This window comes from Phalaenopsis equestris, unplaced genomic scaffold (assembly GCF_001263595.1).
Source record: "Phalaenopsis equestris unplaced genomic scaffold, ASM126359v1 Scaffold000511, whole genome shotgun sequence".
NCBI classification, from domain to species: Eukaryota; Viridiplantae; Streptophyta; class Magnoliopsida; order Asparagales; family Orchidaceae; genus Phalaenopsis; species Phalaenopsis equestris.
In genome coordinates, this window is record NW_018164951.1 from 1,676,022 (window position 1) to 1,701,794 (window position 25,773).

Consider the following 25,773-nt stretch of genomic DNA (forward strand, 5'->3'; position numbering starts at 1 on the left):
AATTGCATCACTTTTTCAAAATTAAAATGTTGGTATTATTGTTGCGATATGAACATTTTGATGGTAAAAATGTAGAAGAAAAATATAGTATAGATGATAGATATGTAAATGCATAGGAATTGACTGGCGTGTGAACACTAAGATATCTATCGCCCGAGCACATAAATGGAAAAAATATATTGATATTAAAGTATTTTAACCAGTATAATTTTGAGACGGTGCTCATGTAACGATTGTACATATATAAAATGATATAAATATATTATTCATATTATAAAACACTTTAACTATTATTAAATGTCGGAGCGATTATATTCGTAAACTATCAAATATTTTATATTGATTTAATAATAACTTAACTCACATGCATATTATTTTTTTTTTCATTGTGTTTTTGTAGTCATGAATGTGATCAGTATTCATTGGTTTTGATTAGATCTCTGCGGTTTTAAACTAAGATTTCAGGCTTAAATTTATTGACTAAAGGATGAACAATTGAGCGGACAATGTTTATAGAAGATATAGACAACTAAAAATAAGGTAAATTTAACTCTTATATAGTGTCTCTTTCATCATTAAAATATTAGTTATAGAAAATAAATATATAAAAATTCAATTTTCTACTATTCGATCATCTATAACATCATTAGTTAATTCCAAGTCTCAGGTTAGATCATGACACACTCACCATGAAGAACATTAGTCACCCATGATCACTTACTGTACTTTAAGAGATCCACTCACCGAGTCAACAAAAGTTACTCGCGTGTTGTTGTGAATCGACCGCTTCATTAAAACAATTTGACATTCTATTTACCCTATCTACAATTCCACTTAGTGAGTTACTCACCTCATAGCATGGAACACACTCAGACTGGAAAATTGGTTCTAGGAAACCAGAAGGAGGAGCGTCTTGATAAGTTCTACTGAAAGATAAAAGGCTGATGATTTTGTGTTTCTTTGAATTATGAACATCATGACTCATTCATATGAACATTTTAGAAATGTATGTTCTTAAACATAGAGAATATTTAATGGTGAGTTTGATATTTACGTGCATATCACTCAAATATTTAACATCGCATCAAAAATATCATTATTACCGACTATTTTAAAATGAAATATATCTTGTTATGCTTAGGCGTTCATGTGATTACGACACGAAAGTATTGCAAGCCTAAATATCAAACCTTAGTTGGTAGATTTGTAAATACATGAGAATTGTGTGGCATGTTCATAAATTTCTCATTTAAATTATCCATTGCTTTATTTATCTTCATTTTTGAACAGGTGGGGCTATTTGGTTGTATGGATTATGTATTTTTAATGCTATATTATTATTGCATGAACAGAGTTTTGTTCCTTGTTTAAAGATAATTATTAAGTAATTAATGAGAAAAAAGCCATAAGGCCATTAGGCCAAAGCAAAAAATATCTTGATTCATCCCAATAATTGCATATTTATATATAGATTTAACAAAATATATCACACAACCAAACGTTAATTATCTTAATCCACCTCTAATCCATATTTTCAGTTAACATCAGAGCCAAACCTCACAAATTAAACTCATGGCCAACTAAAAAAGCCACCCTTTGGGCCCATAATCTCAGATATATTTTCATGTCAGTTCCATCAATGTTCCTCAGTTCTTCTTCATCCATACATTCTGATCCAAACTTCCCCTTCCCGTACACAAAACTGAGACCATTAAACTCTCCAATCTCATAGTTCTCGAGCTCACATATGCTCCAATGGCTCCCACATATCTTCGGAATTCTCAGCTGTGCTTGCTGTGTTATTTTGTCTTCTGAATCCATTTTGTTTTCTGTTATATTCAGTCTTCCAAGCTTCTTCATCTTTTGAACTGTTTTCTTCTTCTTCTTGCTTTCACCCGCAGCTTGCTGAAGTGACTGAAATAGGAAAAATTATAACGTGCGGATAAGATAGGTACTTATAGATGCGAATTTGGTAGTATTTTGATAGTATTAGTGATATAATGTTTTGCAAATACCACCAATTCTCATGTGCAGAATCGTGAGGTGATAAGAAATGGAGGTTTAATAGAGGAAGAAATAGATATCCTAGTGACCAACCACCGTGCCACCATATCACCCATCAATGAGATGTGCGACGACATGACAACTGATGGTTGGCGGTTCAGACGTGCATTATACAGGCGTAATATTTTTACTTTCATAGGGCATTCTGAAGTTAAAAAAAGAAGAAATATTGCAAATTTAAATTCTTTTATTACAAATTTACCTCACAAAAGCTGCCATCTTCAGAGGAAGTGGTTGATTTTAATATATTTTCTTCCTTCTGCAGCATGGATAAGATGCTGAAGTTGTGAGGCTGAAAGAAGAGAATATTATTGTGGAACCAAACCTTATCCATGGCTTCTTCAAGGTTGAAGCGGGAGCAGGTGCTAATGGCGGCCATCTTTGGATTTAGGAGAGTGCACCGGTTGGAGATTTAGATTATAAAGAAGTTTATGTGATAGAGAAGATTAGAATGGAATGAGTGGTCCTTCGAGAATGTTGTTATGATCATAAATTTGGAATCTTTGGAATTGTGATGGTCCCATGATAGCTACAAGGTGTTGATTATGCACCATGTAAGTCCATGGTTGAGCGCATGCTGTGGGGCCAGTCGCGTCGAAACCCTAATTCGGTTATTCGGAACGAAAGCCAGAGGAGATGATCAACGTTTAAAAAATGCACAATAATTTTATAGAAGTGAAAAGTAGGAGGCATAAGATAGTTAGATGAGAAAATATTACATGTGGAGTTTTGATGCATCCGGACTTCATGTATAACAATGTTGTACACATTATGCAACACACTATACAACACATGCAGAATCATAAAGTTCGGATGCATCCGAACTAAGCATGTAATGGATAGATGGATTGAAGAGCGTGAAAATGGAAAATCAGTAGAGTGCTGTCAATACTATAGTTTTCAAACTCAGAAAAATATAAATAGCAATCAAATTGTACAGGCAATATAAAATTAATGCTATTGAATGCCTCTTAAATAATAGCTACAATCTCTCTATTTTTGGTTGATTGGATTTAGATAATATGTCCTGCATCTCATCAAAGCTTCATTTAATACATTTTTTTATGAAATAAAATCAACATATAGCTTTGGATTTTTTTTATTCAAATATTTTGGGCTTATTTCCAAACGCAAGACATATTGTACGAATTAATGAATTGCATGCACAGGACGGTACAGTGTTAGGATATTTTATGCGGTGGCTATTTCAGATGTATATTTTAATCCATTCGCATTAAATGAGAACGTCGATTTCCAATGCCAGCTATGTGGTTTACGAATTTCGTTATAAAAAGATTTAATACTTTTTAAGAACAGTCTTTTTCTATTTTTATATCAGAATTTATTGTTATTATTATTATTATTATTATTATTATATAATTATAATTTGTTTGCTATCCCAATCACATGAAACAAAAGATATATTTCATTTTAAAATATAGATTAAATATTTATTTATCTTCTATTAAATTTTTGCGTTGAAAAATGAAATAGAGGGCTTTTTTTTTTGGGATGATTCTAGTTTTTTTACAAGCTGCTTATAAAATTATGGTGAAAGAGATATATATATATATATATATGTTTTTCAAACAATAGAAATAAAAAACAGTTTTTTTATAGCGGTCGTTTTTTAAATATGTTAAATTAAGAAAATAATTTCTCACCAAAAAAATTTAAAAGAAATAAGAATAATTTTAAAATAAAATAATTGTGGTGATCTTAAATACTAAACATGCCTATGTGGGCCATGGGCCCCTTCCTGATATTTTAAATTCAAGCTCATGCCTATAATTAACAACCTTCTTAATCTTTTACATTTCCAACCTACAAATTCTTAAGACACCAATCTTCATCTAATGTGGGGTTCACTTTCAACCATGATTAAAAAGAGAGAAAAAAAACTAAGCTTAAACAGGTTGGTTTCACTGTTTAGAAATTAATAATAGTTATTTTTAATGAACATTATAAATGGGGGGAAAAGACAATTTAAGTGTTGGATGTGTGAATAAATAAGATTTGGGTTGTATGTATGTAAATGCCCCAATAATGCCTTCGCTATATTTTCTTATACTATATACTTAAAAACTTGACACCATAAATTTTGACCATCTTGAAATCAATCTCAGCCACTGATTGCTCCAAACTTTATATAATTCAGTTTAGTTTCAGCAGAAATAAAATCCAACGGTGAAGATTTACATATATACAACCCAACTCTTATGCGTTTGATCTAACACACATAGGAACACATCAAATGTCTGGACTACATTGAAATAAAAATCAAAATAAAATTACAAACCCTCTGCAATAAGCCTATAAAGGAAAAGGTACATTTCATTTTTAAGAGAAGAGAGTAGCAGCAGAACTTTTGGTCAAAGATTTGAGTCAATGTTTGTAAATATTGAAGTTTGGGTGTTAGATATGTAAACATCAGATTTATTTGGAGTTGTGAATAGTTGAGAATTAAGTGGTATGCATATAAATGCCCCTAAAACAGAGAAAAATACAAAAGGGGGTTTACGAACATGACCACCCAATCCCTATATATTTGCATATCTAACACTCAAATTTTAACATCACATCAAAAAGTGCACTATTACAAAGTATTTAGAAGTGAAATGCAATAAATGTAAACATCAAAGTGCATCTGTTGAATATGAAAAAATAGTGTGTTGTATTGCACATAAATTGCCCAAATATAAATCCTGATTCAGCAAAATAGCAAATCTGCAATAAATTGTCAGAACAATATGAGAGAAGCATCACAGAATACCTAATAAAAACACACAAAGATTTCCACACCGTATCATTCAACTCCTATGCATTTACATTCAAAAGTTTCATGTTTAGGTATTGAACACTCAAATTTTAACATCACATAAAAAATTACACTTTTTAAGAGTGAAATGCTATAAATGCAAATATCAAACTGTAGCTGTTAAGTATAAAAATACAAGTGCGGTGTATGCATGTCAATTTCCCAAATATAAATCCTGATTCAGTGGACAACAAATCTGTAATAAACTGCCAAACAGAATGAGAAGAGTATCACAGCATACCTACTAAGAACACGACAAAGAGTTTCAAACACATCATCCAACTCCCATGTATTTACATATCTAACACCAGAACTTCACTTTTTACATACATGCCACCCTTACCCATGCATAAAAAAAAGGGAGATGCAATTCAATTTTCAAAACTTAAAATAGTGATTTTTTTTTATGTGAAATAAATGATTTGTTCGACAAATAAAAATAAAAAAAAACTAGATTTTTTATTTTAGGATTATAGTAAATCCATAGAAATTGGGTGGTATGTATGTAAATGCCCAAAAAAAGAAAAAAAAAAGGAAAAAAAAAACAAATGCAATTTTAAAAAATAAGGACTGTATGCGCAAACAAAGGCCTCTTTGCCACTAGAATTGAAAACTACAAGCATCCGAAAAATACACGATAGAACCAGTGGGAGTCTGGTCGACAGTGTTGTATGGAGAAACCACCAAAACAAAATAATGATGACATTAAAACAAAAATTAAAAGGAATCATACCTCCCCCTAAACTCTCTACCTGTGCTGACACAGAAAATAATGGATAAAAGGAATTCAAAGCATTAAGAGACTAAAAGAAAAAAAACTACTACAGAACAGGTATGAACAGCAAAGCCAACCTACTCCCACCCCATCGTTTTCATTCAGCTTATGAGACTACTACAGAATATGATACAGCTGCTGCTGGCATCTGTACTTAATGCCTCTACCACAACAGATTTTACTAACCTTCCACAAAGCTACCTTCCTCTGGTGTCCCCCGTCAACGACTCCAAGTCGCCGGAGAAGATCTTCGTTCTCCTCCCTGAATAATGCATCTGGATGGCCGCCACAGGATCCGACACCCCGCTGCCTCCGACCACCACGCCGCCGAGGTGGTGCATCATCCGGCCTTCATGCGGGAAACCGGAAAGTGAGTCAAAACCATTTCGTTTCTGCGACTCAGGGTAAGTCTCAAGAAACTTCTCCGTCGAAAGAGAGCAATTTTGCGCTTGTTTATAATCATCTTTGTTTCCGGTCGCGATTATTTCTTTGGAGATACTGAAAGGTGGATAATTTGCAAGCATGATGGTTGGTTCCGGAAGAGATGGTAATCCAGTTTGAATTTGGTTACCATCCCAGAAACCATAGGATCGTTGAGGCAGCTCGCCCAGATGGTGAACGAGGCCGTTCCTTCCGGGCCTTGGAGCAAATATAGCTGCATCCTTCCAACGAGTAGATGATGAATTATTGGTTGCATTTGAATTTTGTCTGGGTGAGAGGGACACTTTGCCACTTTCATGCGATTTTTGTGAAAATTGATGGGTGAGAATCTGACCAAACAACTTCAAATCACCACCTCGATGAGACTGATCACCAGAACCGGCAGTGAGGTTTTGCTCTGACTTATGATCCGGTCTGGGGACCATTGAGATCTCAGACCTGGAATTTAAAAACCCTTCACCAACACACTTGTCGTTGTGCGATCCTGGAACAGAAGAAGAATTTGATTGGGAGAATGTATTAGCCATCACTGAACTTTCAACAATCATCTTTCTGTTAATCTTCAACTCCTTGTGATTCTCAATCAAGGACTGCATGGAACAGCCCCGGGCAGCAAGCAGAGGATCAATCTGATTCGAAAATGGGTGATGAAGGGGAATTGGAGAAAGATCCCTACAAACAGATTCTTGTAGGGACTTCTCTCCATCCTGCAAATTGAAAAGGGAAATGGAAGAGTCCTTACCATTAAAAGAAATCGAAACAGCCGAATCAGGTTGCACTATTTTAATCTGAGGTCTATTCTGCAAAGAAGACGGCACTTCCAAGGGAGCATGGAGTGGGAAATTGGAAGAGAGAAGACTAGGAGGATATTCAACATTCTTGTTTTCTCCATCGTCACAAGAACTGCCTTTAGAATAAGAAATTGGGCAAAACATAAGAGATTCGCCAACATTAACAATTTCCTCGATCTTAACACTTGCTGTCTTCTCACCTACAGAGTCGAATACCTCAACTAACTGATTCAAGTTTTGTTCTTTACTTAGTTCATCCGAAGCAGAAGCAGATGCCACAGTCTGTGACTTTGACTTTTCAGTAAGTAACATTTCATTAGTACTCTTGTTACTTGATTCAGGCTCATTGCTTCTCGAACTAAAACTGCAAATTTCCCCGTGATCTTTAACAAATTCCAGATTGCCCCCCACAATTAGAAGCTTATTTTCATTAAGAACCGAAGCCTTATTATTGAGATTGGCCTCAGCTTCACCTGGAATGGATCCAACAATCTCACATTGCTCGCATGGCCCATCTGCATCTGCTTGTTGGGTGTGCCCTTCGCTACAGGTTTCTAAGATTGACTGCGTGAAATCTGCATCGATCTTCGAGCATGACTGTGTACTACAGATCGCCGAATCAATCTCAGCAGCGCAAGCATCATCACTATCACTTCTCCCACCATTAACATCGCTCAATGGCGTCACCTCATTGGCCGACCCAGGTTGGATCACGTCAAGACAAAGACATTTTCTTGCCTTGCTATAGAAAATCTTACATTGATCTCGTGACCTCGTTCCGACGAATTGTGCAACCTTAACAAAGTCTTTGCCGTAAATGTTTAATGCTTGAATCAACATCAATTTCTCTTTGTCGGTCCAATCAGCTGACTCCAATTCGTCTGAACTGTCATCAGAACACATGTCTTCTTCGTCGATCGTATGGGCCCCTTCCGGGGTAAGAGAACAGTCAATTGACGCAAAGCGGAACTTCTCCGGCAGATCAACAGAGCTTGTAATACAAGAACTCATTGCATCCGACGAAAGAGCACCACATATACCAGCGAGAACGTCGGCAGCGGCGGCTTCTCGCTCGCTTCCCGAAATTTCACTATTCGTCTTTTCTAAAGAACCATTGCTCCGACGAGAAACTCTTGCATCATAACAACCCGACTTGCCGCTCTGCTTTAGACTACTGCTTCTTCTGTTACAATTGCCCTCGGAAGCCATCAAAGATGCCGCGCCCAATAATTCAAGGGAAGTAGTGTTGGTTTCACGATTAAACCGAGCTCCAGAAGTTATTAGGTACGTGTTGCTTTGTCTGTTCTGTAATTGTTTTCTCCATTTAAGATGCTTCTTAACTTCAGTAAAGCTCTCAGATTTGTGGTTCTTGTAATAAAACTCGATGCAGTCTGCTGTTGTTTTGTGGGTCAGGAAGGAAGAAATCTTTTCGAAGTCTTTACCACACCTAGCGAGCTTTTCTAAGAAAATTTCCTTTTCTTCCTGCATCCAAGGATTCACAGTTACTCTTTCCTTCTCGAGAGCAACCGGGTCCTCTATTAAACCATTGTTGGAGTTAAATTTAGAGTACCTCCTATCATTTTCATCAATAATTTGTGCTGGCATCTTGAGGTTATCCCTGTAAAGCCTCACCTGGGAATCCAAAAGTAGCTTACTGGTGAAGTTTATTACATCTGTTGAAGGAACCAGGGTTAGATTTTCTGCTGCAATAGAGAAAGTATATCGTAAGATAAGACTACGGGGAGAAAAAAAAAAGAATTGATAAACTAGTCTACCATAAAAATATATTATACATTGCTCCGCATGAGAAATTATATAAAAACCTCAAAAATATTAGTTTATGCAATTTTTTTGAAAATAAAGGACATAAATTTAACTGACAAGGATGTGCCATATACAAAAGCAGACGAGTCGATTTACTGAAAAGAGCTTTGATAGGGAAAATTTGCAGGCACTTCTAAATTACAATTAACAAAGAAACAAAAATTTGTACCATGCTCAAAATTTCAACATCGTCACTCCTCACCAATAGATTAGCCTATCAACCCAAAGTATCTCAAAAAGGTGTTCAAGATAGCGTTGTGCATTAAATTAAATATATGAAGATAGACACTAAAAATTATTGCAACTCTCTTCATATGAGCAATCAATAAAGACGTTATACTTGTACGAATTATCACATTTTTTTCAACATAACCTATATTTCCTTCGAATAAAAAAAAATGATTAATTATTATTTGTGTGTATCTACTTGTATTCCACGAAAAATTACTGATTGTTGCATAAAATGAGTTGTGCCATCATTAGTATTATCTCAAACTGCTTGGTTTCAGATATATAAATCCTCAATTTCAATTCAATCCAGATTCCTTCTAAGTATTGCTAAAATGTCAAAAAAAAATTGTTGCAAATTTGTAGGATAACTTTTATCCATTTACCTTAGGTTTATTGGATGGAAATTTCACATAAAATTACAATGGATAAATTTTTTTTCCTACACTTTATTGAATATGTTCAAATTACCAGAACATAAACTTGTGTACTTTAACTTGAATCAATGTAATTCTAATTGTTGTGCCAATGTAATCATTCATTAATCTGTCCTTGTTAATTGTGTCATATTTCCATATTAAAATTCTCATTGCTGCCGCCCTCCATGTATGTGTCAATGGCTTTCACTGCGCAACACTTGAATGCGTTCAATATAGCCGATTCAAAAAACATTTTACAAATGCTACCTTAAAAACTGATGAAATTCTCTTATTCAATAATACAACCACTCAACCTTAACACTAGAGTTAAGAGAGGAATATCAAGGCAAGTTCAACTAAGCCCAGTCTAAACACCAAATCAATTAAATTGATTACAATTAGAAAAAAGTTGAGATACAAGTAACCGATTTCTAATCAACTTTTAAGCTCAATTTAGTTTTATATATATATATATATATATATATTATATATATATTAATTGCTATTCAAAATTGTTCCCTATATATGTAATTACTATTCAATAATAAAATTAAATGTGTCCCAATTGATGTGATATATATTCAATAATAAAATTAAATGGTCTCAATTGATGTGATATATACCTACTAAAAAATTACACTCTACTTTACATCCCGACTGCTCTATACTAAATCCAAAACTAATATCACACTTAAGTTTTAACTTAACTAAACAAAATGTCCAATAATTATTAGTCACAAACTAATATTGCATGTCATATATTTTATCCCTCTTCAAGTAACTCTTAAGTCATTTGCCTTCTTAGATACTTTCTCCGTTATCATAACTTTGAACTTGTTTCAAAAGAGACGTCATCCCTTTAAAAAATGCAAAGATTTTGATGGAAAGTTGTTATATTCAGGGGTTATTTATTCACTATACAATCAAATTTAATGGTTGTCAATACTCTTTATTATAAATCATCAATAACTTCAATATACATTCAAAATACATTGTCCCTAGTGCTCAACAAATCAATTTTCATAATATTTGCTCAAATGCTTTCCCAAGAACAATAAAAATCATATAATTGTATCTTAGTATCTTGATGCAAAATTGATTCAATGATCAATCTGCCAAACATAAAACCAAACTTATTCGTGTAAACTAAATTAATTTTCTATCTGCATAATGGCGCATAATACGTAAACCAAAAAATTCCATATACAGTTGTTGCTGAATAAGTGAATCAGCTGCGCTATAAGACATATTATAGCATCATTTTTTATAATTCAAACATACAAAGTATTATCTTTTCAGCCTTCATCTACCTGTTCTAGACATGTAGCATAATTCATCTCATTTCCAAGTCATGGTCTATCAAATGCACAATTTCCATGGATTTTATGTAACTTTTCACTGTTCAACTATTGAATAAACCTTTGGCATTGTTTAAAGGTTGCTTATTTTTTATAACAAGGGATTTTCGATTTAGAAATAAGGGGCATAATCACACCATCGATTTGACTTTAAAATTTAGAGTGCTTTTAGAAGGCTTTCTTTATATAATTCTTTAATTAACTACAACTTGCAACAAGTATTTTAGAGTCTTATTTTATCTCAAAAAAGTTATATAAAAGAAGGATGTTCTCTGGGATATGTTGGTAACTAGGGTGGTCTTCTTAGAGGTAGCTTGTTTTCATGTATTTGGGGTATAAAGTGTGAAGAAATGTAGAGTTCTAAACCCCGCACAATGTATTTTTTTTGACAAATTCAAAATTTGCCCAAGTCAAGTGAATTTGGAATGTAGTGCTGTCAATGACACTGCAACCTCATTGTGTGGTATTGGTTTATCCACCCTACAACCCTGCCCAAAATGATATGCCGAACATGCTAAAAAAAATAGACAATAGAAAGGTAAACTGTTAGCTAAATTTGCCACGAACAATTTGGCATTTGAAATTATTCAGACACACTGCTATCTTGAATTACATCAAGTTTAATGCTGAATTTGGATCAAATTGTCCAGCAAGTTGATCTACACTAGACTAAAACTTGCTCCGAATTGAAAATAAAAGTGTGATGAGTACATTTTAAACATTGATGTCTAAAACTTCTACGTGACTTGAAGCCCCATCAACTTTAAAATAAATACATATTGGCTTGTTACTTAATGAAAGCTAATTTGTTTTCGAGGATATAGCCCCTCAGCAAGTTTTTCAATTTATGCTGTACTATATTTCAAATTTTAAGTCGTCAGAAGACAAATATACTTGGATGTATAATATTAGTTATGCTGCCCGTGGCATTCAATTACTTTAAAGACATGTTGAGATAGAATGGGTGGTAGAAACTCATTGATGAAGCAAAATCAATCAAAGCTTATAGGTGCTGCCATACCATCATTATTACCTAAATGTAGAAGCAACAAACATACAAAAATAAAACATCTTTCCACTCACTTATAGGTTTGCCTCCAACTTCAACCATTCAATAATTTTTAAACCATTAGTGTGGGTTCCAAGTTTGGCTACATGATAGTTGCATGATGCAAAGAAGAGATGTAAAAAAGCTATCATGCAGAGAAGTGGTAAGAATGAAGTAAAATATAGGCATACATAAAGCACAAAGCCGCACACGCTATTTATTTTATCTACAATAAACTTATTTAAAACAACATATCATCATTCCTCTTCATATTTATTCTACACCGTAATGGTTAGATAACTTGGCTATGTTGCTCATGGATACCAATGGTTGGAGAACTATGATTTGTAGTGATTAGTGAATAATATGTTTAAAAGGACTTTTTGTTTCAATTATAGTGGTATGGTGATATTCCTTCTCTTCCAATTATCTATAAGCTTTTTACCAATTTTCAAATTGCACGATCTTCATAAACCTCTCAGTAGACAAAAGAATAGTTTGATGGTTGATGCATTAGGGCTATTGCTTATGCATGTTTGCATGTATGGCAACTTAACATAAATAGTTTAAACTACCTAAGGGCCATTGAGAGTTGAACTTCATGGTGAGTTCAAACACAATCATGTTAATTAAATCAATTATAACATTGTTAGACCCTTAAAGTTTTTGATTTTTCTTTCCTAAAGTTGCAAAACCTTGGGTTAGTTATGCATCATTAATGTAGTCTAAAGTAAATATTACGAAACAATGGCAATAATTCAATCATAATTGTCATTTAAATCTAAAAAATAAGATATAACATGATAAACTGAAGGAAAAGAACTAATGTGGTAGATTCCAAATTGAATTTATACTTTTCAGGGTATAAATTTAGCTAGCTCGCAATATGGTGCAAGTATATACACATATTTTTTTGTAAAATAATCCATAACAAACAACCATGAATCTGTTCCTAAATTATTTCCAATACATTTTTTACCCTTTCTTAAGATCAAAGGAATTATACATAAATGCATCATAACGTTCGCATCATGCATTTTTTACCATTTTTTTAAAGACCAAAAGAAAAATGCATGAATGCATGAAGCCCTTATCTGGTTAATATTAATTCTATATATTTTTAAGTCCTAAAATTGTCATTAATACACTTCTCCAATCATTTGGCATCTGCTTAATCTTCAAATTTTAATTCAAAATATTTGTTAACCAAATCATTGCAGTAACCCCTTTGCCCTCCACTATATATAGCGTCTCTTTTTAGCCCAAAACTTTACCTGTATGCATGACCTTCAATGCTAATTCAATTCTACATTGTTTTATTGTAGATGATATGCCCAATTAGTTTTTTTCCAACATGCTCTTCCAAAATACTTCTTCCTTCACATAATTAATGATTTCATAAAGCAGCTTTTTCCAACTTTTACTTGATGCCTTAAATTTTAAGATTCTATAAATTTTGACTGTAACGGATTAGAGTTTCTAGATATAGTATCTGTTTTCATCATCTTTATTTTAATTCCTTTATCCTTATTATCAAACCTATTATATAAATCAAAATTGGACTAATTTTTATTTTGATTGATAACGTATTTACAAGGATTCTAGCTCCGATATTCGTTATCAACAAATTATTATTTAATTTTTATATTCATTAAAAAACACACCTTTTAAAAAAAAAGGTACCCTAAAACCTTACTAAACAAAATGCTCTTTCTTACCCCAAAGGAAATTTTATTAATATCAAAACAAGAATATAACGTTTGACTAGAAGTACCAACTACACCTAAAATACAACGCACACAAATAAAAACATATGGATCCACCACCGATAGAGACAACACACAAAAAGCAAAAGAACAAACCACACATACGAGAGAAAAATAAAAAAGGCACAATAACGGCGCTCAGACATAAGAGAATGAACTGAATAAAAAGAACATCCATTAAGTTCAAGCCAGACACAACAAAAGAACCATCACCAAGCTCCCAGGACCAAATCACCTTACTAATATATACAAGTTGTTAAAAGACTCTCCTCAGAACTTTATGAAAATTTTTTTGACGAAAATTTCCATCAATCACATATCAAATTGGGGTTGTTTCAAAAGTTCCAATTTGCCTCTCTTTGAAATATAGAGCAAAAACAGCAACAATCCTTTATTTCAATAAGTGGGATCGGCTACATAAACCCTTTTTCTCCATTTCATCCTATTGAGTGTCATATTTTCATTTAATTCCAATAAATTAAGATTATTTTAAATAATATATGCCCAAGTTTTTCTAGGACTACCTCAGTCTTTTTTAACATAAGTTGAATCTAAAACATCTACCTCCTAACCGGATCATCTAATGGTCGATGTTTAAATTGACCAAACATCTAAGATGACTCTCTCTAATTTTGTCCGCCACTGGATCCACACCAGCCCTATCGTGTATATATTCATTTCGCAATTTGTCTATAAGTGCAAAGTCACTAATCCACCTAAGCACTCATATTTGCAACACTTAACTTAGTTATATGCTTTTCACTTAAAGACCAACATTCTTCACAATAGAGCATTGCAGGTCTCATCAAATTAAGATTATTTTTTATGTCTAGATCAAATAAAATTAGAAACTTCTCATATACATTGAATTTTCATTGTTGGGAGCTTTTTTGGATAATAAGATTTCTTTTCATTGCTTTTCCTCATTTCTTAATCTATTTGCATTATATTTCATTATGTACTGATATGAAAATTTTCCAAGAAGAGTGCCAACGGGAATCAACAAAAGGACAAAATATGAGATTGGATTTGTATGCATGAGGATATTGTTTAAAATGTATTACAAAGATTTGCACATTCTCTAATTTGCACACTCTTCACACTCTTGTGCATCCCCAACACTCTTGTGCATCCCCATTATTCTTAAAAATAGAGACCAAAATACTCTTCCTCCACTCCTCAGACATCTTTTTAGTTTTTAAAATAACATTTAAGAGTTTAGTAAGCCAAAAAACTCCAAAATCTAATAAATATTTCCAGATTTCAATTGGGATATCATCAAGTCTTACAAAATTTCCACCATAAGTTTTTTTTAAAGCTGCCTCCAACTTCTTCATTACTAATGCAACTGTAAAAAAAATAAATATTTTATATTGTTAATGACATTAAAATCAATAATGTCGATCGTATTTTCATAAACTTCATTGAAAAATTTATCAAAATAACTCATCCACTTATGTTGAATATTTTTTTTCTAAGAAAAGCTTTTTTTTCATCTCTAATACATTTTGCTTAAATTAAATCTTTGATTTTCTTTTTTATTTGTTTGGCTAGTTTATACATATATATTTCATCAAATTTAATATCTAATCTATTATAAAGATAACTAAAAGCAGAATTTTTAACATAACATATTGCTCTCTTGAAAAATTAATAATTTCTTGTTTTTAAAATTTTACTACTTTATCATCTAGCTAGTTTTTCATTTGTTTGTTTTCTTTCTACGCTTTAAATATATATTCTTAGCCATTAGTACATGTAGCATGGTCAAACTATCACAAAATCACACCCGGCAAACTTTTTGCAGAAATATTGTGTTCCTTCAAAGTAAAAAAAGGGAAATTTAGTTGCGATTTGGTGGTTCCTCTTTTCAAAGCAATCAAGTGAAATATAATTTCTTAAAGTACATTTTCTTTATTGCAAAAGATCATAGGCTTATATAATGTCAAGCATAGATTCCATATCACATTTCTACCTTCTATACCAAGGACCAAGAATCCTCTTAAATCCATTCCACAAAAACCTCTATTTCCATTCAATAACCCCAATAACCATCACTTTCCTCACATATGTATTGTAACATTTCATACATCTCCTTTGAAAACTACTTCCGCAAACTACATCAAACTTGAGACAATTAAGTTTTTTTTTCAATAATATTTTTATTGAAAATTACCTTAATAACTATCACCATATCAATAATCCTATTAACCTTCATAATTTAATCTTCAACTATATTCTTCTACTCATGTCATCATTCAAATTTCTTACATTTCAAACCAAATCAATATATACATATATATACACCTTCTGCTAATTTTTAACCTCAATCAAGTTACAATTGTGAATTGTGACTAGCAAGAGAAGTAGCTAAACTTTGCCTACGTTGCATCATAAATCAAATTAAGATGTGGCATTCTCCATTATGTCTGTCTTCATATGAATATTGAAAACAAAAATAAATTAAAAGTAACATGCAACTAAACATATACATACATACATACATATATACATACATACATACATACATACATACATATATATATATATATATATATTACACATACACACACATATATATATATATATATATATATATATATATATAGAGAGAGAGAGAGAGAATCACAAAAAAAAGTCATAGCACTGATTCAGATATAATTTCTTGTGGAAGAGTGCCACAAAAATATAATAAAATAAAAACTAGCCCCTGACATTATCCACGCAATTTTTGGTAACTAGTGCACACCAAAATAGAATTATGGGACACTTTAGTAAAAACAATCAAACCTATTAATCAAAAACACTAATATGGAAAACACAAATGCACAACCTTGATTAAGAAAAAACAAATACTAGAAGGGTTTATACGGAATCTTTAACAGATAACAGAATATCATTTCTAAAACTGCTGGTGCCCAATTTAAACCAGTAGAGACAAAACTTTAGAAGAAGTTATCATAAAACAAGAGCAACTGGTCTATGAACTTTATAAAGAAAAGCATCAAAGTAGATAAAATTTTGGATCAAAACATGATACCAACCAGGCAATGCAAATCGAGAACGAATAGAAGATCGATGCTTTTGTATAGCATTATGTGATGAACGGCTATTCACTTCATAACGCTTGCTTGATTTTGGCTGATGCTTTCTCATAGTGAGTACTTTAAGATCCTCTCTCCACAAATGGTGCAAAGCTTTATACTTTAAAGCGAGAATATGCTCTTTGAATTTCAAAACACGCTTTTTAATCACTAATCTCTCTCTAATGCTTATGTAATTTTTCTTGCACTGTGAGAAATCTAATTCCGAGAAATTATACTGTGCCAACCAAGGAGGTATGGCCCCATCAAACTCTTCTAAAGCTTTTTTGGCAGCATCCCTGTTCGAAGTCATTATAAAATCTAGCAAACTATTATCTTCTTTTTCAGTTCTGTAATCTAAACTAGAATTAGGATTCTCTGTCTCCAAAGACGGAAATTGAGAGCTAACACATATAATACCATCAGAGGAAGGATGAAATGTGCCCTTCACAGTAGTTGCCTGCTCTTCTGAAAAATTTCTGGGCACGGCCATTTGTCCCTCTAAAGACACAGAAGAAGCCGCGATACAGTTATCAGAAGAAGATAATTCTGCCAATGACTCAGAGCATTCCTGAAAACTATTTATCTGCCCATCACCATCAATAGACTTGAGCCTGTTTTCAAATAAGTCAATTTCACATTCAGTTTTTTCCAGTTCTTTGGATATGTTTTTCTTCAATAGTAACAGCTTGTTTATAGTGGAATTTCTAGTGAACGACGAATCTCCTGAGCAAGCATCTTCGGGCTGCAACAAATCACTGAGAAGTAAAGCCAGGGAACTTATGGAATTGGCATCCAATTGATCAAATTTAATAGAAATATCCTTTGGTGAATTATGAATCCCAAGGCCTGATGAATCACTGCACTGAGCTCGATCGGTTTCAGAATTTAATCCTTTTATAGGGAGCTTTTCATCTGTAGCAGCTGAAACATTCCAATATGGTAAAAGACAAAGAAAACAAAAACTCAGTCATCATTCAAATCACCAAAAATGTGCTGGAATGGATGCTGAAATATACTTTTTTTATGTATAAATATTGGATACTTTAAAGAGAAAAAGCCAATAATTTCTTTAAGACTATTTTCAATAAAATTAAAAAACAACAAAAAGAAGCAAATCAGCATCTATCACCCATTCTGCTTAACGAGAGAAACAAGAAATTAGACACAAATAATAATAGTACCAGCCTGATCTTCAAAATAATAAACATAAACCATTTTTTTTCTTTTTCAGGTTATAAAATTACAATCATAGCATTTGTGAAATAAGATTTGATGTGAAATTTCAGTGTTAGAAGCACACATTAAGCAATGCATCGAAAAGATAGCATTTATCATGATGAACCTCAGCCCAAAATCATTTAACAGCTAAAGACCTTTAACATTCAAAACAACCAGAATGGCAAAAATCTACATGTTCCATAATCCAAATTACAAATTCAAACACAAAAAATTCTGGAACAAATACAGCATTTCCAGCTGTGTACAGTAATAATTGTGCTTTAGCACTCAACATCAAAAAGGATAAAAGGAAAAAAAAATTTATTTGGAATAACTTAAACACTTCACAATATTCTCTTCCACACAATAACCAATTGATTTATACCGGTATTAAAACGAGCAAGGGAGAATAAAGTCTGCCACAATGACTAAACTGAGCAGTTGTTGATGCCATGACAAGATAAAAAAAACTCATTAGAGATTTCTTCCCAAAACCAATTCTCCAAACTAATCTATGGAAGTCCAAATAAAACTAGAAGAAAGATGAGGAAGAAGATTTAAAATAATAATAATAAGAGCAAAGTGTTATTTCGATCAACCCGCATCAGAAGAAGTAAATACTTCCGGAATAGGAAAAAAGAAGAGAGGTAAAGATTAATTCACCTGGAGATGAACTGCATGCGACCGACGTAGGGGTGGCGGGAGACATGGATCCAGGAAGAACAGAAAACTTTGGACTTGAATCACCGACGACAATCTTAGCACTGCTGGTTGACTGAGCCGATCCATTATGTGCAGAAACATCCACAGATCCTTCAATCTTCTGCTTCTCATACTTCGCTAAACCCTGGCCCCAGCCAAGACGGGGCTTCTTATTCGGAGCTCTATCATCTGACTGCAAGAGAGATGTAAAAGGAGATCTCGCTGGAGAATCCTTCACGTGGGGCGCCGAAATCTCAAGATTGGCATCTTCAGCCTCACATCGGCCAGTCTTTGGCGTCTGCACACTCGACGGCCTACTCCACTTAAGAGGCTTCCAGGCGATCGGACCAAGAGAATGGTCCCGATCATATTTTTGGCCTGTTTCCACGCCATCACTCTTGTCAAGAACATTTTTCCAAGGGATCGGAGACAAGGAAGAGGACGATGCGTTTGTTATCGGAACGGCAACAGACCTCTGAGCAGCTAAAGGAGGAGCGAGGTGCGGCCGAGCACTGTCGCCACCAGAGTCAAGAGAAGGCGATCGCCGAGAAGACCCCCGACTTTCTTTACCCCCGCATCTTCCCGAAGACAGCCTGAAGATGTCTTCCTCCTGCCAAAATCTGTCCCCAGACCGGGAAGGCGTGCAACCATGCCCGCTTGATTCTTCAGAATATAACTGCTGGTACCCGCCGTCGTGCCTATAGTGACCTTGAAGAAATTTGCAGACAATAAATATTCAAAATCAAAAACTTCAACTCCAACAAAACACTTCAAATATCTCCAAGATCTCAAGATGATATCGTAACATACCTGAGGACGGCCGCCTTGGGGATGCACGGGGGAACTCCCGCTGCCCATGGTAGGGCTCCCGCCATCGTGAAGTAGAGCAGGAGCCCCCACCGACACCGCCCCCTCCACCTCCACCTACGGCATCACACCCCGCACCCCGTTCCTGCTTCCTGTCCTTGACAAAGGGCTCTTTCCGATCCCAGGTATGTGGCGAAGGCATAAGATATGGCAACCACCGGGTTGCATCGAACGCCCCTTCAATCCAAAGAAAAAACCAAAAGCCGCCACCGTAATCCCAAAAACCCCGCTATAACTACAAGTCCCCAAACCCAATTCAAACCGCCAACACCGCCGCCCTACTTCCCAACAAACAGAAGCATCAAAACCTCATGCACCAAGCTCCACCATCTCAATCCCTTTAACCAGCCCACCCGGCAACTCCCATATCAAAGGTGACTAGAACACGACACGGAAGTAAATCTTTATCCAAACCAAACAAATCTATATCAAACCTCCTTCAAAACGACAAAAAGAAAAAGCGCTGCACCGCCTGCCGCCACCGCGCTCCGACGACCTAATCTAAAAGAGAAGAAGAACCGAAGCGAGAGAGCCGGAGGAAAAACTGAGCCGATAAAGATGAGATTCCAGCCTGGACTTCAGAACCCTTCCCCATCGAAATAAACCGATTACAATCCCTTCTCACGTCCGCCATTTTTATTTTTTATTTCTCGCATTAAATGAATTTTAAAAGCATAATATTACTTTTCCATTGTATTTCTCTTTTTCCCGCCCGCCTTTTTTCCGACTATAAATCACGGCCGTTCAATCTTTTCTGATGCAAATCTGAGGGTAAAACGGTAAATATATTGACATTAGGGACCCCCTTTCTCGGGCGGTGTCCTGGTCAACCGGATCTGCGTCCACGTCGGCAATAGCGCCCGCGTGCGAGCGGGGCAGAGGAAGATTCGCACGTGGGAGGTCTGCGTTAGCACGGGTGGCGCTCGTGCTGTGGATGCGGAGATTGCTAGGGCTGGCGTGGCATTAGCCGAACATAAAATTTAATTTTAGTAAATAAAATTTAATTATCCCGGACGTCGAGGCTGATGGGACCCGGACTGTCGCCTTCCCTTGATGAATAAATGCGACGAAATATATTTTTTAATCTGAAGTGATAATATTCCTTGCCTGGGCGATTAGTCAAAGGGTGAACTGAAGCAGAGGAGTGTAAGAAAATAATTTCAATATTTTTTATATATTTTATAAATAATTGTAATGCTATTAAAAATTTTTTCTATGTTATTTATTATTTTTGTATTATTAAATTATTAAATAATATAATTAAATCACTGGATAGTCTTATTAAGCATAATGCGATCAATTTTTTTATTGGACTTTTATTATCTTGGTGAGGAATATTAAGTTGCTTGTTAAATTAAAAGATATATATAGAGAAGTTATCAAAATGGTCATGTCCGCACAGAATTTGCTTTTTGAATATTGGTTGGGGTTTATTTCGCTTATTTCTAACGTTTTTAATACGTATATGTTAAAATTTTAATTTATTAGTTATTTTTCAGGCTAAGTCGGTCTCATTTATTAAAATAAATATGTTTTTAAATGACTTTTTAATAGATTTATGGGAAAATCAAAATATATGAGTGTACATTGAAAATATGCAAGTGTTGATCCTAAAAAAATCTAACATAAAGAAATAAGGCAGAAGATGAGAGACTCATATTGACAGAATACCAATATGCTCCCTTATCGTATCAAACGCAATCATCCAAAGCCAGAGCAAGTAAGGCCAAAGCTGGTTGAGTTATGAAGACGACTGAATTTGAGTCATTCTCTCATAAATGAGACAAAGAGGTATTTAAGCCGACCACTACATGAAGCCAATGAAAAGCAGCAACTTTCCTTTTTGTAGATCCAACTCGAGGAAAGTATCAGTTCTACAATGTCACCAACAATCCTAAGGATGCCCTCGAGGCTCCTCGACAGGGTTGAGGAATTCCATGCATCAAAGAGTCTTATAGAAATCCCTTAGGCTCTCTTCATTAAGGAGTGAGCTACTTATAGCATCATGGTGATTCACCTTTTGCATGTCAGTCTAGCGTCGCTCTACTGATAGGACCTCTTCATCGGGTTCGATGGTTGACAACCAAACCAGATCAATCAATCAGCAAATTCTAGCAGAGTGAATCAGTTTTATCGACCCTAAGCCAATGAAGCTAAGTCGAACAGTAACAGTGATTTAGCCTAGCCAACCAAACTGACCTTACAAAATTGAACTCATACTAGCTTCTCGATTGAGTCAGAGAGCGGCCAAGAGATTGACTCATACATTAAAAATATCCATAACACCATGTAACATCACCCAATTGCACTATCTCCATTATAAATTGAGATATCATTTTATTAATAAGATATGACATATTATTGTTTATTGTTATTCAATCGTCTCTCTCTCTTCTTGCACTCTATTTCTTGGGGTTTGATTTACAAACAAATCATGGTTCAACATTCTAAAAGACGCGACGAGTGTGGATCATACAAAAAATAATAAAAAGAGGAGCACATAGAGAATAAACTCATAACAAAAACATTGGTAATATGGAGTGCACGAGAGGTATAATAGGACGTTCTTCTGTTGGGCATCGTGCTTATATATATGCACAAATATAAGTACAATAAAAGGGAGAGTCTGTAATGATTTCTAACTATTTGCTTGCATATGTCATTAACTCCCCCAATTATAAGGAACGATCTATTTCTGGTTGCATGGCTTTGCCTGCTAACTCCTGTTTTTAGTGAGTTGCGTAATTTATTTATTCTTTCATATGTATTTGATAGAGTCATTAGACAGAGTCTATATCAAAAATAAGGTACAAGCACGAGTTTCTAAGAGAATGACGATCAAATCACGTGACGGAGACCATGAGCGATAAATCGTGTCCCGTATTGTAAGTCTAAATTATATATTTTTGTATAGACTTGGGATCAGACATGTATATGCAGAGTCTTGTTGTTTTTTCTGCTTTACTGGGATATGTTACCCACCTAGCGGCCAGCGACATTTGACCTATTTTATTATTTTGGCGTGTTTTACTTTTTGTGTGTATTGTATGCCTGGATTGCTTTTCAATGTTTATTTATGTGCATTTGGGATTCCACAAAAACTATAATCTATGTTCATGAAATACCCCTGTAATTATAAAATTTATACTAAAAAATCATAAATAAAACATTCAACATAATTAAAATTTATGATTAAAATGTTCAGGACTTTAAAATCAGTATTTTACTTTCCTGCATGGCATTCGAGCTGGTTTTAAAATGGGTTGCATTGCATAAGCATAACCCAAGTCATGCTAAATAGGGCATTCACAATATTTAAAAATCACTATAGATAATTGGATTCATATTGCATGTTCCGAAGGAGAAGCCACCATGCTTCTCCAACCCGATTGACCCAGCATAGATTTCTATATAGATGGTTGTCTAATGTGCTTATAGTGTCAGGAGGCTCTCTGATGAGGGTGTAAACGAATCTAACACGAACGAGCAGAACTCGTGTTCGTGTTTGGTTTGTTTGAAATTAAGTGTGTTTGAAATAAGTTTGTGTTTGAAATAAAGTTGTTGTTTGTGTTTGGTTTGATTTGTTCGAAATGATTTCATATAATTCGTTCATCCATTATTTAGGTTGTATTGAAGGGTTACCGCAGTTCCGCGACAAGTGGTGTTATTGGCAGTGTTCATTGGGTTGTATTGCAGTGTTACAACGGTTCCACGACAAATGGTGTTTTTAACTGTGTTATTAACAGTGTTATTCGAGTTTTATTGCGGTGTTACCGCGGTTTCACAATAACTTATGTTAATGACGGTGTTATTATGATGGTATTGTGTTGTTATTGGCTTTATTGGGTAAAACAATCGGCATTATTGGTGTGCAAAATTAAAAAAATTGGTGTTATTACGCGCGATTTGCGCTATAGCGGGTGTTATCGCGTGCGGTCTTGAAGGCGGTGTTATTGCTGGTGTATTGTGGTATTATTGGTGAGGGTTTTATCGTGAAATTGTGGTGTTATTGCGGCGACGGGACGACAGTGTTATTGCGATAGTTTTTTTTTTTTATTGTGGAGTTTTTGCGAAGTATTGCAGTGGTATTTTGTGTTATTGTTGGAATTTGCTATCGTTTGATGTGCGATGTTATTGTGGCATTGAAATAGTGTTATTATGATATTAAAATATTTTTGTGGTGCAAAAAATAATGTATTGTTATTAATAATTTATGATGTATTATAATTTATATAATTTATTTTTTTAAAATGATAAATTTTTATAGTATATATATATTTTTAAAAATATCATAATTTTTTTATATATTATTATTTTAAATTATTTTATATTATAAACAATAGCGATTCAAACACGAACAAATACAACACAGTTTGTGTTCGGTTCGTTTAACAACCCGAAAGAAAAGAACTGTTTATATTCGCTCATTTGCTTATCGAACGAATTGAGCACGAACCGTTCTCGAACGACGAGTTTTTTTAATAGCCCAACTCCCCGACCCAAACGGGGTCTAAGATCTCTTGTTCGGAGTGTTTCCAGCTCTAAACCTCCATCCTCATTCTTTTATAGAGACATCATTGCCACTTAGACAGATATAAGTCCCACGTTTTGGAGCTCCAGTCGATAGTCGTATGATAAAATATATTTCTTTTGACTTTAGGGCTATCGAGGTCCCCCGTGGACAACGACTTTCACGGATTGCTGACAGGGATCTTATGATGTATTGGGTCGACTAATTTCACACTAGATAGACGTAGGGTCTTAGTGGCTAAGAATAACAGGTACGTGGTACCTTGACATAATTGCCTTCACGTTATAGGGATTACTCCCCTCCTTTGAATAACCCCGCGCCAGTTGTCACTCTCAGGCAAGTAAAACCCCTTTGGATCAAGAATATTATTGGGCAACCCCCACGATGTAATTAATCAGGTGGGATATGTCCCTTCGGAGCATTCATAATCTCAGAATAAACACCTATACCTGAAACTCTAGCTATGAGTAGTCTACATAGATATTCTTTCGCAGATATTAGTCTAAGTTGTATCCGTCTGATTTTGCTTGAGCCGACATACTTGACCTATCATTGTGAGGTTTACCACACGCAGGCTCTCTACGTTTTTTCTTTTTCTTTTGTTTGTCATTTTGTCGTATGTCCGTATTTTTCGGTTCCACTATTCTTTGGTCCATTCATATAACTCGAAAGAAATACTTATTCGGGAAAAAGACAACATACGACGATCAATAAGATAGCGACTCATTCAAAAATAAAAGAGAGAAAAAAAAAATGAAAACACCAAGCCTTCATAATGTTTCAAGATCCCGACATTGAAGTCCTAAAAGAATATGACCAATTCGGCTGACAGCATAGTCTCGTTTGAGTTGATGGTTTGTTCGTTGAGGATTACTAGCACGATGAAATATCATATCTTCTTCACAACGCTGAAGGAGTCGGCCCTCAGTTGCTTCAACGCATTATCACTAATAGTGATTACATCATTCATTTACTTTAAGTGAATATTTGTGACACAGTTTGTTGGCCCCCAGGAACCGCAAATGCATTGACATGCTCTCCAACATATCATGCAAGTGCAGAATAAAAGTCTTCACTCATTCATCGCCCTCTTCAAGAAGAAGATGTTGGATGCATGGGATATGGAGCCTACAGTGGCTCATGCCACCCTTTGCCCAATGCCCATGGACTGAAAGAATGACCTTTCTAGAACACTTTGTGTTTACAACGGCCGAAGAAACTGGTCAAGTTGCTGGAGATGACCAATAATCATATATCGCCAGGATTGTGAAATTGACTCAAAGGTCATAAATCACTAAAAAAACGGATTGAATTTTAGCTAAGATGGAACCATTTGAGCCAAGCTACGAGTCAAATTTATTTTGATTTGTACTCGACTCGGATCAGAATCAAAATAAATTCATATGTATTTACATATTTAACAACAAAATTTTTTATTTTACATGCATAACACATTGTCAACTCAGTTGGCGAAGGATTTTTGCTTGAGTAGAGTGGCAGGGGTTTGAATCTCCTCTTTTCACAAAAAAAATACAAATTTGTCTGGTGGATTGGCAGGGCAGGACAAGGTAGGTTTGAGCCGGACATATATTGCTCCTGAGGTAAAAATTGCATTCTAGCCGACTCGTTTACAATTCATACTGGCTCAAAAATCAGATCGATCCACACCAGATCAGATCAAATTTTAGTACGAGTAATATGAAATTCAAATTGCTTAACAAAATTTCAAATTCGGATCGCTCACACCCCTATATATCGTCTGAGAAGTATAACTCCGCTCCTGCTTACTCCAAAGCAGAATCCTCTACTTGTCTTGTGTAAAAGAGGGCTTCCTAAG

At 34.6% G+C, this 25,773-nt stretch overlaps 2 protein-coding genes across 5 annotated transcripts; both read right to left on the reverse strand.

Moving 5' to 3' along the window:
• Nucleotides 1-1,448: 1,448 nt before the first annotated feature.
• Nucleotides 1,449-2,616, reverse strand: LOC110028455. The gene is made up of 2 exons (XM_020730310.1): nt 2,267-2,616; nt 1,449-1,914 (listed from the first exon to the last, which is right to left on the reverse strand). The coding sequence occupies exons 1-2, from the start codon at nt 2,441-2,443 to the stop codon at nt 1,558-1,560; spliced, it is 534 nt and encodes a 177-aa protein (XP_020585969.1). The 5' UTR covers nt 2,444-2,616; the 3' UTR covers nt 1,449-1,557.
• A 2,841-nt stretch (nt 2,617-5,457) lies between these two features.
• Nucleotides 5,458-20,011, reverse strand: LOC110028446. 4 transcript variants are annotated; one of them, XM_020730298.1, is made up of 4 exons: nt 19,349-20,011; nt 18,500-19,246; nt 16,577-17,539; nt 5,458-8,562 (listed from the first exon to the last, which is right to left on the reverse strand). In XM_020730298.1, exons 1-4 carry the CDS (start codon nt 19,545-19,547, stop codon nt 5,855-5,857), a joined length of 4,617 nt encoding a protein of 1,538 aa, XP_020585957.1. In that variant the 5' UTR covers nt 19,548-20,011; the 3' UTR covers nt 5,458-5,854. The 4 variants fall into 4 exon arrangements, with proteins under 4 accessions (XP_020585957.1, XP_020585956.1, XP_020585955.1 ...); XM_020730297.1 differs by having other exon boundaries at nt 5,458-8,589; XM_020730296.1 differs by having other exon boundaries at nt 5,458-8,592.
• Between the last annotated feature and the right edge of the window lie 5,762 nt (nt 20,012-25,773).